The sequence below is a fragment of the Calidris pugnax genome, unplaced genomic scaffold (assembly GCF_001431845.1).
Source record: "Calidris pugnax isolate Ruff unplaced genomic scaffold, ASM143184v1 scaffold9, whole genome shotgun sequence".
NCBI classification, from domain to species: Eukaryota; Metazoa; Chordata; class Aves; order Charadriiformes; family Scolopacidae; genus Calidris; species Calidris pugnax.
The window spans coordinates 1,344,912-1,360,329 of NW_015090778.1; the positions used below are offsets into that span (position 1 = coordinate 1,344,912).

A 15,418-nucleotide genomic window follows, 5' to 3' on the forward strand; every position below is an offset into this window, starting at 1 on the left:
AACCCCGCAGCCCCCAGCACCTCGGGGACCCCCCCGGAGGCTGGAGGGACCCGTCGCCACCCCGGTGGCCCTGCGGGTCGGTTGCCACCAGGGGGCAGCAGCGGATCGGCACCGGGGGCCGCCGGAGGGAGCTGGGGGGGGGGGGTCAGGGTCCCCCTCTCGCCCTGGGAAGAGGCGACACCAAAGAGATGGGTGATGGCTCTGTGGCCCTGCCAGGGGAGCTTCCAGCAGGAACCAGGCGGCACATCATCACTCATCCTTCCAGGAAAGGGCACACCGGTGTATATTACATCAGACAAGACAATAAGCAGCTGCTACTTTGCCGAAAATGAAAAAAAAAATAAATAAAAAAAAATTAAGCGGTGATGAAAAAGAGTCTGTTGATTTAAAGCATTTCTGCATCTCCTCCCTAAAGCCTCTGCTCTGCCACAGTGAACATATGATAAAGTTAGCCAAGGAAGGGGGTGGGATGGGCAAACCTCCCTCTGAACAGGCTCACTGCCGGTGGAACTGCTCCGACCAGGAATGCCACGAAGGGGCTGGGGATGTCCCATCCCTTTTGGCTTCTCAAAAAGTAAATATTTAGCAACACACCTCATTTTGTATTTGCTGAGTTCAACTTGGTGACAATGTAGAAATCTGAAATGTTTTCTGGCTGTTTTTGAATAACATATTGTTTGAGCTCTAATCTGAGTTTTAATCTGTTTCAGTAACAGATTCAAGCCTTTTCCCCAAATGTTTCCACTGGGATAATGACACTTGTTTGGCATCTAGCAGACGTGCTCATAACAGGACATTTGGACTCCTTGTGTAGCTGTTTATTTCATGGGCCCATTACCCTTGTCTTCACTGGAGATGGCTGCTGATCTAATGTCCTGTATTTTAAAATACATTTGGTGTATCTGTAAGACAAAACAGAAGTGCTCAGGTGGACAGTTCAGATATGTTTCAGTCGGGCAATCAACTTTTATTGCAGACTAAATCAAAAATAGTTTATGACTATTCCAGCCAAGAGACGAGCTGAAATACATCAGTGAATTGTCCCACTGCTGCCCCACCCTGCCCAGATGATTTTCTGAAACCTCCCAGGAACCAGTGCTTTCCAGAGCTGTGCCAGGGACCCTGGAAAAGTTTGTGGAAGAACTTTTACCTTTGTCATTTAGCAAAGGACTCAGTGAAGGCAAGCACTCCCATGCTCAACTCAAATTTAGTGCAATTACCTGCTGCTAAACAGGTTGATGACAACAAATCTATGTGCTTGGAATCACTTGTTGCAGAGATGACATCATCCATATCTAAATTTATACAATGTTTCTATATGGTTCGACGCTAATAAAAGAATTTACAGGCATTCATTTGCAGGTGGTCACTAATATGAACATGCAAGATCCAGTGCAAAGTTCAATTCAGAATTTTCTTTATTAAAATACCTTTTCACGTTCCTTATACTAATGCGTTTGTATGAACACTCATGGGATGCTAGAATGAATATGTCAACAGAAGAGTACTGTGAAGTCAGTCATTTGTGAAAGGCTTTTGATACAAACAACATTTGTGTAGAGAACAATAAATTAGAGATATTACGTAGTAACTGGAGACTGAAAATTTAAACATTTGGAATGAGGATATAAAACCCTTTTGTTTTTCTTGCTGGTTTTGCGTCTTCGATGCAATGCTTAAAGCAGTTAACTATACATGTATATACAAATCCCTGTCCTGTCTTTCACTATTTTCTAATTAAAATGAGAACCTTCATACCTGTGGCCCAGATCTTGTAGTAATTCAATCTGCAGTAAGAAAAGGAGAGCAACTGCCATGTCAAAGACCAGCTGATTAAGGGGTTGGGGACAGTACTACTTCTGTTTTGTTTTGTGTTCTTTTTTTAAACTAATGCAACTGACATAAACATGGGCTGCAAAGATTAGATCCATGTCCAAACTGGGTCCATGTTAGTGTTTTATCATGCTACAGAGAAAAAAAGATAGGTATGGAGTTCCATACTGAACAAACTGGACACAAGTATGACTTCATATCTCTCCTAAAATCAAAGGAATAAGGATTATACATTACAGGATTTTCAGGTACAAACTCACTGACTTGGGTGCAGTATATCTACCCACTCAACACCTATAGTTTGCATCATCCAAAATAACTGTGATGGGCAATACATTCCTTGAAGAACCATCACACCAAACTAACCAACAAGCATCACAACTTTTAAAGGGGAAAAGCAATTTAGCGAAGAATAAAGAATATTTTGTGCCTCTACTGAGAGAAGCACTTGGTAAAGTACTGAATCTCCGAACAGTTATTCAAGTTTTTAGAGAGCCCAGAGCTCGCTCTTCCGTTCGGCCCCCATTGCAGTGTGGCATCCAAGTGAGCTATAAATTAGCTGGCTCCAAGACCAGAAGCAGTCCAGCTGCTGAGCACAGGGAGTTCAGCACGAGCTGCAAGATCACGTCAAAGTACATACATGGCTGCTCAAGCTGTGCTGAGCTCTGATCTGCCACAGAAGTGTTACTGATAACCAAATTAGCTAGTTTAAAGCAAGCTTAGGTATTTCTACATCTTACTAGCATCACAGTAGTTACTGCACTGTAGAAATGTACTTCCTCTGTTGCAGCTTCTCCTGTTATTTCCTCAGAGCATCATGAACTGGAGGCTAGAAAGGCAAAATTGCATTAGCAGGAGAAACTAAAGATGGGAACCTAGGTCAGTGGTTTCTACAGCCACTTTTCTATGAGAATTTTTATTTGTGATTTTTTTTCCACTAAATGCTTTAGGAACACCTCTATTGTTCCCCCTGAGGAAATAAACTTTGAAAAGAAGAGCCTGGCAAACTCATAAATAAGTGCTGCAGAGCTTTCGAAACATTTGCAACATCTTCCATCTTGGCTTGTTTTCTTCTCCCAGCTGATGTTTGAGATGACTCTTCTAAGTAGCATCAGGATGCCCTCGTATTATCTGTTGGCAACCAAAACAAAAAAAGAGAAAAAAAAAAAGTATGAGTATAAACGTCCCCCCGTTCTCTCCTGTCCTTTTTGATCAATACAAAATCTTTAAATATAGCAACATATTCCTTAGAGCACTGTACAGTGAGCTAATAAATACTCACAGTTCCCTAGGGAGATATTAGTATTATCTTCATCAGATAAAAAAGGAAATAAGACAGCGGGAGTTTGAGGTTAACAATTACAGGCTAGACTGCAATACCGTTAATCGCCAACATCTGCAACTGGGCTCTTACTGATAAAAGTTGGATTCTTGTGGGAACTGCTGGCACTCAACAAATCTGAAAGTCAGATCCCTTATTTACTAGTAGATGCCCAGTTGCCACAATTAGGCCCCAACCTTCAGTCCCACAAGAATGAAAACCTTTTCCTAAGAGCACTCGGGTATCTCAGCAGTGAGTGATGCAGTGTTCAACTTCTAGACACCGTGTTTCTACAAGAGTCTGCTCCTTTGAATCAGTTCTCTCTTTGGTGCACAGCAGGACAGAGAAACCTGGCGCTGAGAACCACAAGAGGCAGAGCACAGGAGTCCTCTGTGCCAACCAACGGGCAAGGGCAAAGACAGAACATAAACTTCATTGTCTTTACATTATATGACAGAAATAATTCCGTCCACTGAGGATTCTCAACTGTCAAGTCTTTCCTGACACCGTTGCCAAAGCAAGCCGTCTTCCAACAAATATCTGCTAAGAGTACATGGTGGCCTCTAACCTAATAGTTTAGTCTGTCAGCACTGAGGCGCCTAATTCCTTTTGTGGACTTACCCCCAAAGGATTTGCCCCATGAGTCAGAGGCAGGAATTCCTGGTTTATAATTTAATGTTTATTTCAGAGTATCACCTTGTTTTTCATATCCTGACTGCCTGAAATCCCCCCAATTTTAAATGGACACATCCTCCATCTTCATTTCCTGTCTGAAACCCTTGTGCCATGTTCCTGTGCACGGTTAAACACGTGCCAGGTTCCCCCTCCAGAGCAGGCTGTGTTGTGCTGGCAACGTGAAGCAACTCCTCTAGCACTGAGAATTCACTAAATACGTTTGGGATCACTTGAGTAAGAAGAGAAAGTAGCTATAAAAATAAACCACAAACCCCACATAAATTTCTCCGAATAGATTTAAATTGTACAGGTTTCTATCTCAGAGGGTACATGCTGAGGTTGAACAAATAGGCAGCTGAAAGTACACCATGTCCTGACTGAGGCTGCCAGTCCTCGTGTACCCCTAGAACAGAATCAAACAAACAAACAAACACACACTTCTAAGAGGTAATAGGGGAGGAGGAGATATGAAGTCAGAATGTACTGCTGAGGTAAATTTGACACAATACCAATTAGTATTTGGCGAAGTGGCTATCTCATTGTTAAGATATTTCCTTCAATATGTTTTCAGAAACTGGGACCGTTAAATAACTTAGAAAGATTGCCAGCTCTGATTTCAGGAAGGAAACCTCCTCCCAGTTCCTCTCTAAGTAATTCATTTCTTTTGCAAATACTTCCTATGGATGGCATTTAAGATACAAATTTCTGAAACCGAGAAGAAAGAGGGAAGCAACCCCCAACCCAAAACTAAACGACCTAAAAGTCCGAGACATTCAGGTTCAAGGTACTTGGGACTAGCAAATCAGTCAGAACCCGTACTGCAATTAAGCCTTTGTACAACCCAAATAATTCAAACCTTAACTGATTGTTTTTCTAACGCACCGCCTTTCTTGACATAATACAAACACATTCAATGCCTCTGAGTAACACAACACTTATTGTCAGTTCACAGCGTTTACTAAAGCCCTGAGCTCAATTGTTTAAGAGTCGCTCAGGGAAGATGAAGCAAAGTTCCTAAATTTCCATGGGGGATTATATTTATTCTGACAGAAACTACGGAGGGGCAAACGCACGAGAGCAGGGCTCGCACTCATTAAAACGATTTGCTTCATCTCTCTCTTCCACACTGCAGTTCTGTCTTCTGCCTGTGACTTCTGGAAGATCAGTGCGGAACTGAGGGAGGTCACAGAGTTTATCCGAGGAGTGGAACCCACATTGTTATCTGAATTTAGAGAGCGAAAAGGAACAGCAGGATCTGGTGTCCAGTCTCCACCTTCATCACTGAAACAAAAAGATTGCATGTTCTCCCATCCCTGAGAACACAGCTCTTAGCAAAACACTGCTCTCTCTGCCACGGTGCCCTTTGTCCCACGCCTCTGGAATACCTATTACTTCCTAAACGCAGTCAAATTCTGCAAGTTTTGTGACAGGTCACTATAGCTAAGCTATCCATCTGGCTTTTCATGTGATTAAGACTCCAGCTGACCAGCCCAGCACCCGAAGGCCGCCTTTCTCTCACAAATCAAGAGGGTAGTGGATTGAAAGCAACCTCACCTCTGAGCCAAATACTTCATTTGGCTATAAAGAAGCAGAACATCTGGGGAGGAAGTTTAAGCCACTTGATCACTTTATAAGGAGCATTTTCCTTTTCATGAGTAGGATCAACAGCTCCTCATTTGGACCAAACTTCTGAGGCACATCACAGTTAAGCATTGTGTGAAAATAAACTACAAACAGTTGCAAGAAAAGGATTGTAGAAAGCACCTTAGTAGCTCCCTGCCTTTTCTGTACTCATCTATGGTGCCTGAAAAGAGCTGGGAGGCGAATGGGAGATGGAAAATCCATGAGGAAATTTATCTGTCCAATCAAACTTTAGGTTGCCTATCTAGAGAGTTCAAAAGAGGGACAGTGCTGCTTTTTGTCACAGGCTTTATTAGGAACAGAAGTAGGCATTTAAGTTATCTAGAGAGTTCAAAAGTGCTGCTTTTTGTCACAAGCTTTATTAGGAACAGAAGTAGGCATTTAAGAAGCAGAAGATGGGGATCTGTTTTTCTGCTGCTTCTAGGAAAACCCAAGATGTGCAAGAGTTATAAAGCTGACTTTTCTCTGGGGTGTTTCTGAAAGTTGGATTCGTTTTATAGAGTAACTAGTTTTATTGCTCTCCTACTGTTACCAGCAGTTTGTACAGACAGCACAGAAGAAAACTGCCCTCAGCTGACACTTTTCCCCCTTGAATCTGACATTGTCTGGTTTAGTAAGTTTTAATAGCCCAAATAATTATGATGAAAGTGATTTACATGGGGTAGTCAGTGTATTTTCTCTGAAGCAGCTGTATTATACTTCCAAGAAGAGATTTTTCACTCACTTTTGGCCATAAGAAAACAAAAAAATGTTCATAAAGCTTTGGTGCTTCATCCAATCTCCATTATAAATGATGCAGTGTGTGAAAAAAAGAGATAAAGCCTCCTTCCTGAGCTTACACCAGATATCTATCACAGCCACTCTTGATCATTTTTCCTTTTGTGTCGGACAGGGACAAACTTTCTTCTGTGTGCCTCTCCAAGGAATGCCTGGTACAACCCAGAGGAGGGTTCGGCTCAATTTATTTTTAGAAAATCAAGAGCAAGGAATAAAAACAAGCCTTTAAACCAAGAGAGACAATGATACTATAAACTCTACTGGCCTGTTAATATATGTCTGTTTATTGTAACACAATCTGTGACCTTCAGTGCACTGCCAATGTCTGTAAATAATACAATGGGCTGCTTTTTTATCCCGTGGGGATGTGAGTGCTGATGGAGCCTTTCAAAACTCAAATGGATGCCATAAGCTGACGTAGACTGTGCTATTGTGATTCTTATTTATGAGTCTTTCCCTCTCTCTTTTTTTTTTGCTTTTTAAGTACAAGTTCCAAAGTCACAAAGTGGATGGCAGAAAAAAACCACCCTTGTCTGCCTGGTTTGAGGTTGGATTAGATAGCTTATCTAACATTCATAAAAGTACTCCTGAAATGTATGTTCCCTGCCTCTTAGATCTCGTGATAGCAGAGTAACAGCTCATTCAAGACATCTATTCTTAAAAAAAAACCAACCAAACCATACCTAATGTATTTTTTCACTGGCTTCTCAGCCCTGTAAAGCTGTTCACCACCCACAGAAGACCTCCTAATTATTTAGCTAGAATCCTTCATATTCTCATTTCTTGGTTCGAGCAGCGTAACTGTGACATATCTATGTACTCTGAGGTAAAAAAATTGCTTGCCTTTAAAATTTCTTACAAGGTCTCAGTTTTCACCACCAGCTCTTAGAGTCATCCCACTTACTGTAGCAGTGGATGAAAATGAACCCCGAAGGAAACAGTCACAGAGAGTGAAAAGAAGTGGCATCTGCCCGAGTTCAGGTGTTCAGCCATTCCTCCTTAGTTTAACTCTTCATTCCACATCTTAGGAAGCACCTCTCGTGTCTGGATATCCCAGTCACAGAACGTGTGTGTGCACGTGAGCAGACACACCCTGAGGAGATCCCCTGGCACCAAACACCCTGCAGACTTTACAGATGGAACTGGAACAAAAGCCCTGTCCCCAGTGATACATTAACCAGTTTAGCAGGTTAATGCAAACCAGATGCAGATCTTGAGTGCCTCATGTCCATCAGGAACCTGAAGCAAGCAGCAGCCATCCCCAACCTTGTGCCATTCTGCCCGCATGAATATTTGTCCAAAGCTGTGCGAGTGTTGAACACAAATTCTTGGAAGATCAGTATTTGTCACGTACCCCCGTACCAGCACTACCAAATACCAACCAGTTCCATGGACTTTTAAAGCTGACCGTTATAAAAAGATAATACTGAAATCCTGATTAGTAATAATATATATGAAGGAATTGCCCAGTAGCTGTCCAGTAAGTGTCCTGAACAACAAATAAACAATTAAAATGTAGCAACACTTTAACACTATCTTAGTAGATACACAATAATCTCAATCCAATTTCCCTATATTTAACTGCTTAAATAAAATGAATACTTACAGAATGCCTGTTTTCCACAGAATCTGCAAAATAAAATATAATGCATAAATTATGAAATGACACATTGCAGACTGATCAGTTCTATGTTCCAGAAAATAGACTTTTATGTTGAACTCCAGCTTTTTTTGCTCATCTTGCAATGATGTAAAATTGCTACTTATAACTAAGGTTCAAGCTCTGGTCCTAAAACATATCCAAGCACTAGCTTAATTCAAGTCAATCCCACATGGGTGGGACCAGACATTTCAGAGATCACGCTGAACCGTACATGTTTGACAGCTTTCCTGATTAGGGTTTAGAGCAGAAGTCTCTACTGAGAGCACATGTTGTTACTGGACAAAAAAAGTCTTCCTTTTAGAGACAAGTTCTCATGAGCATTATACTTCCTCTTCCAATTCCTTGCCAGGAAAGTAACGTACTGCAGAAATCCGGTATAGGATACGATTTTCAGAGCCAAATAAGATCCTGCAAAGACACCTGAAATTTTATTAATAAAAGGATGCTCGTTCCCAATGAAAGCGTGAGAGTCAGTGGGCTCTTTCCATTTAGGATCAGTGAACTTTAAGATTAGATCTTAGGCTCTTTTTTTAAAAAGTGGATTTAGCTATTCTGAAGTTTCACAGAATACCTTCAAAAATTAAACTGTAAATATTTATTTGCTCTCTGAAAGGGAGACAGTTTAGAGACATGAGGAAGGTAACTCCTCTTTTAGATGAGGACTTATAAGAGGACTCAAATCTTGTTAAAACTGTTCTTTTGTATGGTCTGTTAAGGTATTTCACCTGTGACAAAAGCGCATGCTCAATCTTAAAGGGTAACCTTTTAGAAAACACAGAATAGTCTCTAAATCTATGTTTTTTCTAAGTATGTATTTTTTTAAATAGCAAATAATAATATCAGCCGTCTCATAGGCAGAATATTTATGTATATTTTGAAAAGTTCTCTGAAATCATTAAATGAAGGACATTATGAAGAGGACTACTACCATAAATAAAGGTCTTTTAGAAACTCCCTTGCCAGCCAGCAGAAGTAATGAGGAAACTGAACACAGGTGAATCTAACTTTACAGATCACAGTGCTAAAGTCTCTTTTTCTCTCTTCTTTATGATTACAACCATGTATATTTGTGGTGCAGGTTTCTGTATGGTTTCTACCATCTGCATTTTTATTATATTAGGATAGTATTCTGCTTCACTGAACGCAGCACCATGAACACAGTACACAATCAGGCTGGAATTTCTGAAACACAGAGAGACTACCTCAATGGCACAGAAACTGTACACCATGAGTTTTCTCCACCACAGTTCCACCCAGAACTTGTAGCCCAGGAAAAGGATTAAAAACTGAGGTGACTACAGCACCTTATACCATGCTGCATAAACTTAATTTCCACATAAAAATGATCCCAATGTTTGGCAAAATTAATCCCGATATGTTTAGCCAGCATGATAAAAAAAAAACAAAATAAAAAGTTACATGGGAAACACATAAAATCTCTTTGTGTCCTGAAAGCTGACAGAAGTGAACAAAACCACTGCTGACCCAGTGCAACATCAAAGCTTGACAAAACTATATGTAAGATTTATGAAGTGAGGTATTAACGAGCTGTAGTTTAGTCCTCTGTCACAATGTATTGTGCTTACAGGAAGGAGGAAATGAGAAGTTTTGTATAAATTCCAACCTTCAAATAACGGGATGTTTGCTACCCAAAGGTACTAGGTCACAATAACAGATATCCCGCCTCCTTGTTATCTCTCACCCAGATTCAAAATAGCGTGGCTTTCTAGCAAAGTATCCTATATCTACCAGGAGAATGTCATAATTTGTTTCCTTTGAAAATGCTGCTGGAAGGCTATATGATTTCTAAATGGTACCAATCACGTAAGCCAGCATGGAGCCTCTAATGAAAGCACAATGATACGGTGCCTTCACTGACTCTTTGCTAACGTCAATCTTTACACAACCTTTTTATGTCATTCCTGTTAAAAATACGAAGTGGTTTTTACTTGAAACACGTTGTTTTTACCGTGATGAAAGAGAACAGAGAGGTTTTCAATTACCAACAAAAACAGGGATATACATGAGCTAAACTGGATGCTAGTCATATACAATTGGCCAAGTTTCTGTAGCAGGGCAAACAAGAAGCTGCACAGTTCATGAAAGGAATCACAGCTGAAGGTCTGGTGCTGGTGATTTCTAAAAGATTTCCAAGTCTAATAAAGGCAAGTGTTCTTAGGGATTTCTGAGGGATTTAAACTCTTGTTACGACTTTTAGTTGATGGGGTTTAAAATTCAAAGAACACATTTTTACAAAGGAATACACTAATGGCAGGCACTTAAGACACTGGCATCCCCACCTGCTCTGCTATTTCTTATTGCTAGAGGTTATGGAGAAGAGAATATATGTCTAAAGAGTTGCAATTCACAATCCATCTCAAACCCACCTCCAATGCTGGTGGAAGCTAAGATGCTAGCTTATCAACTGAAGAGCAGAGCTGCAGACACATCCCACATTCTGCCAAACCTTTTACTGGAGCAGTAGCTTGTAACAGAGAATCTTGGCAGGCAGTTTGGGAACGGATCTTACACAGGGGCATGCATGCAATTCAGCTTTGCATTTTAGGTTCAAGCAAGGTCAGAAGCTCCCTGCATATTTGTATCTTACTCAGACCTTCTGGCTTAGCCTAATTTTTGGCTGAAGCTATTGTAAGCGCTTGGCTCTGGAATCAATGTCTCACAGATACAGGCTTTGATCTAGAACATGTCTCAAAATCTAGAGATCCAAAGAGTTTTTATTTTGGAGAAGGGAAACGTTATTCACATTATTTCGGACTGCGTGCAGCTAGCACATGCTCATAAAGCCCGAGTTTTGAATAACATAATGAATCTTCAGACCCTGTGAGTTTTCTCCACACTGGAAAGGCATTCAGTGGGAAATTCTGGCTGTGTACAGAGGTGCTAAGCCTAAGGCTCAGTAGCAGGAAAGTATTTGAGCAGATTTCCTGATTGCTAGAACTGATTTCTAATAGTTTGTTCCAAACCACTGAATGCAATGGGGATTTCTCATGCCTCTTTCCACTGGGATATATTTATTTTTCCATAGTGCATTGTTGGTTGCAATAGGATTCTTAGAATTTCCTGTCTCGCCGCTGCAGTTGCTTCCAAGTGACCAATTCATTTTTCCAGACTTAGCAGCATAAAGGCTGGCTCTGCATTTTGTTCACTAGATTTCCATTTTCCTGATAAGAAATTAAGAATAGTTATCTTGCAGTAAGCTGCTATGAGTGCAGTTCAGTGCACACTGAGATCAGTTCAAAGCCTATCACTGGCTTCTGTGAGCTTTGGATCTGACACAGAGCAAAGGCAGAATGCACCAAAGGTGCAAGAATGAACTAAAACATTGTATTCCACAAAGAAGTGCCCTGGAAAAATGTAAAGAAATCTGCAACCAGAGTCGGCTCTGGTTTTCTCAGAAATATGAGAATATGAGCAATATGTGCTACCTCAAGGATTGGGACCAATGTTGAGGGAAGGGGTGGAGCTGAGACAAAGAACCAGTATGGAGATGCTTGGACTCTCTGCCCCTACTGCCTCTTGGGAGGATGAAAGGTGTGATGAAACTGAATCATCCATCTAAAAGAGCCTCCACCCACCCAGCTGAAGTTAGTTATCTAATACATCCTGACCCGTCCCTCAGGAAGAGCATCAGCTGCCAGCCTACCCTGCTGGGACTCCAGCACAGACACAGTAGGCAGCAAGGCCACAGTCATTTTATCATTCTTGGCAGTCTGTTGATTTAAGCAATTGCCTGTTTTGCTTAAGTCTCAGACTGTCTCAGCTTTCGGAACAAAAAGCAACAGCTCTGGGACTGGGCTGGATATTCCTGACTCCCAATATACTTTGACCTTGATGCAGAGCAACCAGCGAAAGCAGTATTTAAAGGAAATTAGTTCATTCTGAGAGGTGTGAAGGACTTTTAGACAAAGGTGTTATTGACCTGACTGGTACTAATTGTGACCATTCCCCAAATTGCCATTTGGATGCAAGGGCTGATTTACAGCTGAGGCTCGAAGCTTTAGGTATTTTATGTAAAATGCTAAAGTAACAACCTATTGCTCTAGAAAAGGTTTTCAATCAATACCTGAGTGAATCTCCTGAACATCAAGTCCTCTTTCTCTGAATTAAACTAACCTTTCAATAACAATGCAAGGAAAACTTCATTTCTTTGAGCTGCTTCCAGAGACAATGCTAGTGATCAGCATTCTCCTTAAACCTCTTATTATATCAGAGGAAATCCAGCATCCAGCTCAAGAGACTATCATTCTCTAGCTACAGTGCTATTATTTGACTGTCAATCAAAATACACCTGACTAGACTTAAATTTCGCAAATGACCTGCTTTTCCTACTGTTAACTGTAGTTAACCACATGCAGGTCTGCGATTTGAAATGTGCATTTGACAGTTTGTTTCTCAGACTCCTGTCAATCTTTGATGTAACACCTCTTTAGGCCTAATACTCAGAACAAGGAAAGCAGCACAGCAGATGGGATGGAAAGCGATGAAGACACTAAAATGGTTGGTAGTATCAGGGTATAACAGAGCCAATACCAGGAAAATTAAAAGAAAGGGAGTAACAACAGATGCTCAGCACACTGCCAAAGGCCTGGGGCTTGGAAGGTCAGAGCATTATCTGCTCTGTGGATTCATTATTTGGGATAAGAACAAGCAGTAGCTGTAGGACTCGAAATATAAGAGAAGCTGGTTACTGACAAGGCATCTGCCTTACTGGGGACAGCAGTGAGAGCCATCAGAAAAATGAAGAGGAAAAATATTTTAGCTCAGTCACAAAGAATTGCATCAGACTTAACAACTACTGACAGCTCTTCAGCTTCCTCTCTACTGGGCACAATTTCTGGAATGCACAGATAGCTCCTTGAAAAGACAGAATTGCTTATGAAGGACTCAATTCTAATTAAAAAAACCCAAAACACAGTAGTTGCCTACAAGCAAATAATAATAAAATATTAGGTCACCATAGGTTTTAGGTGTTAAATCTGTCAAACCATAGCTGACACCAGTTCTCAAATTAATGTAAATTCCCCAGAGGACACGTTTGTCTGAACCATTAACTTCCTGAAGTAGATTGTACTCTTGGGCATTTGCTCAAAAAACCTCAAAGAACATTAAAATGCAGTGAAGATCATAATGGTAAACCACCTTCTGCACCCACTAGTAATGTTCAACGTCTTTCACAAGTGGCCTTTAATATATTAATATATATTGAAGTACTTAGGAAGATAGATCCATTTCCTAGGGATCCCCCCACTGCATTTATACTTTACCACCTTGCAATCACACAGCCTATCAAAAATCAAAGTAAACGTTACGTTGACACAGACTGCAGTGTAGCTATCCCAAGCAGCGGCACAGCGATGTGATGCACAGCTTATCTAATTGAAACACTTTTCCTGTGTATCAGTCAGGAAAAACAGACGTGATTAAAACAATAAACTGTTACTATGTTTCCAAGAATAACTGAAACTGCAGAAATGTTACGCATAATAAAGCAGGTGGACTGCAAGATTAGGGGGCGTTTGCATATCATCTGGCTAATTCAGCTCAGTCTTTCAATCGTATCTCGTTTTATTGCGGTTCCCACTTCATGGCAATTAGAGTCTTATAAGTGCTTTGAATTGTAGTTCTGCTGTGCTAACCTTGAGTTTACATTAAACTGGCAAAACATCCTTCTTGCATATAACACTTTATGTCCAAAATAGGAACGGTGAAAGGTGTAAGAGTCAGCTTCACACCTTGGCAGAAAGCAAGCAAGGGGTTATACCCTCAGCTTCTGCCACCTGGTACAGGTCTGGTTCACACTCACTGGAAAACCTTTCAGAACATCAGTGGCCTTTGGGTTCAGCCCTGAAATAATCTGGTTTTTTTCCTCATGCTGCTGCCAGGTGATTCTTCACGAAGTGCGTAGCGTAAAGGATATTCTGCTTTTCACCATAAGGCTGTGAAAAATGAGTATGGCACACAGGCTCAGCTCCAGGCCAGGACTCGGGATTCTGAAATTCTGTTCCCAGTGTTGTCACTCTCTAAACACGTTGCCTTAAACAAATGACCTAATCTCTCTGTTTATTCAGCTGTAAAATGGAGATAAAAATTGCCTTGCAAGTCCTCACAAGGGCAAATTAAGTAATGTTTTCTAAAGTACTAGGAGACCATCACATGAAAGATTCCCTAGAAACAGAATACTGTGTCGGAACAAGTGGGAAATCCCTTTTAAAACAGAAAAATAGCAAATTAAAACACAACGATCAAAAATTAAAAATGGCACACAGCAAAGCCACTTGGGAACAGGGATGGGGACAAAACCTGAACACTTTACAGCCCTAATATTTACAAATCTAGACTTCCTAACACAAAGTGAGGAAAGGAAATCCTTTCTGATTTAGTCTTTGACAAACTCTGAAGGAACTCTTTAACCTACTGCCTCTGAACTCCTTACTGCCAGAACATTTATAGCCAGTATTTGCCAGTAAGCTGGTAATGCCCACATATGAAAGTCTGTGTTACAGAAGGTGGAAATAAAGATATTTGCTGGGGTTATATCCAAAACCAATGTAATATTTTATAACACATGGCAAACATGCTTAACTAAGAGGAAAAGTGTTCCTCATGAGCAGCTTGAGATAACACAACATAGTGTCCAAATCCCTAACAGGGAATGTTCAGCTCCAGATTCAGATGCATGGCCAACTACTGAGCAGATACAGTGAAAATGGGCTGATGAAGTAGATGTTACAAATATTAATCTCACTGCATTAAGTATCATTGGTTTATGAGAAATCATGAAGGTGTTATACAATTTGTCAACACCTGTGATTTCGTAGCTGCTCTTCAGCATGTTCCTACATGACTTGGATCTCTTTTTTATAGCATTTATCTTCTAAAGCATTCAGTCACAAATTTATCCTTAATCTCTACACAAATGCTTCCTTAATTTGTTTAATTTTTCACTAGCTTACTTACCATTATTAGCTTTTCTGATTTCACTATAAACTGTTTCAGTCCCCTTCTGTACAGGAGCTGGAAAATGTATTGGCACAGAATCAATTTCTTTTCTTTTTCTTTCTTTTTTTTTTTTTTTTTTTTTTTTTTTTTTCCTTAAAAAACCTCTTATAAAAAAAACTCTACAATGAGGTCCCCTTTCTGTCCAAGAACAGGAGATGCAGGTCAGAGTTTTTGGCAAAGTGAATCAGACAGAAATACATGAAAAATGTCACCCCTTCAATTTTTTTTTTTTTTTTTTTTTTTTTTTTTTTTTTTTGTTTGCCATATGAAAAGCTCCTTAAACAAACAGAACACACTGTTTTACTGTCAGAGGAAATAGTTACAAAAGCAGCAATGACCCTGTGGAGTCTGTATGAAAAAGCACCTACACCCTCCCCCAAACCCAGACTGTAAGGTTCTGAGGGAGGTGGCTCTCCCTCTGTACAAAAAGATTATGAAAATAGGCTTCCCTTTCTAAATTTGACTTTAACATTCTAATAATATTCTCA

At 40.5% G+C, this 15,418-nt stretch overlaps 1 protein-coding gene across 15 annotated transcripts in view; it reads right to left on the reverse strand.

Moving 5' to 3' along the window:
• Positions 1-1,400: 1,400 nt before the first annotated feature.
• PECAM1 (platelet/endothelial cell adhesion molecule 1) overlaps positions 1,401-15,418 on the reverse strand; it is a 38,381-nt gene continuing 24,363 nt past the window's right edge. For 6 of the 15 annotated variants that reach the window (XM_014951707.1, XM_014951714.1, XM_014951697.1 and 3 more), the window contains 3 exons: positions 14,889-14,945; positions 7,854-7,876; positions 1,401-2,964 (listed from right to left, as the gene is read on the reverse strand). In XM_014951707.1, the coding sequence (XP_014807193.1) occupies positions 2,935-2,964; positions 7,854-7,876; positions 14,889-14,945 (110 nt within the window). In that variant the 3' untranslated portion in view covers positions 1,401-2,934. The remainder of the gene's footprint in view (positions 2,965-7,853; positions 7,877-14,888; positions 14,946-15,418) is intronic. The other 9 variants (XM_014951679.1, XM_014951737.1, XM_014951636.1 and 6 more) reach the window with 3 other exon arrangements.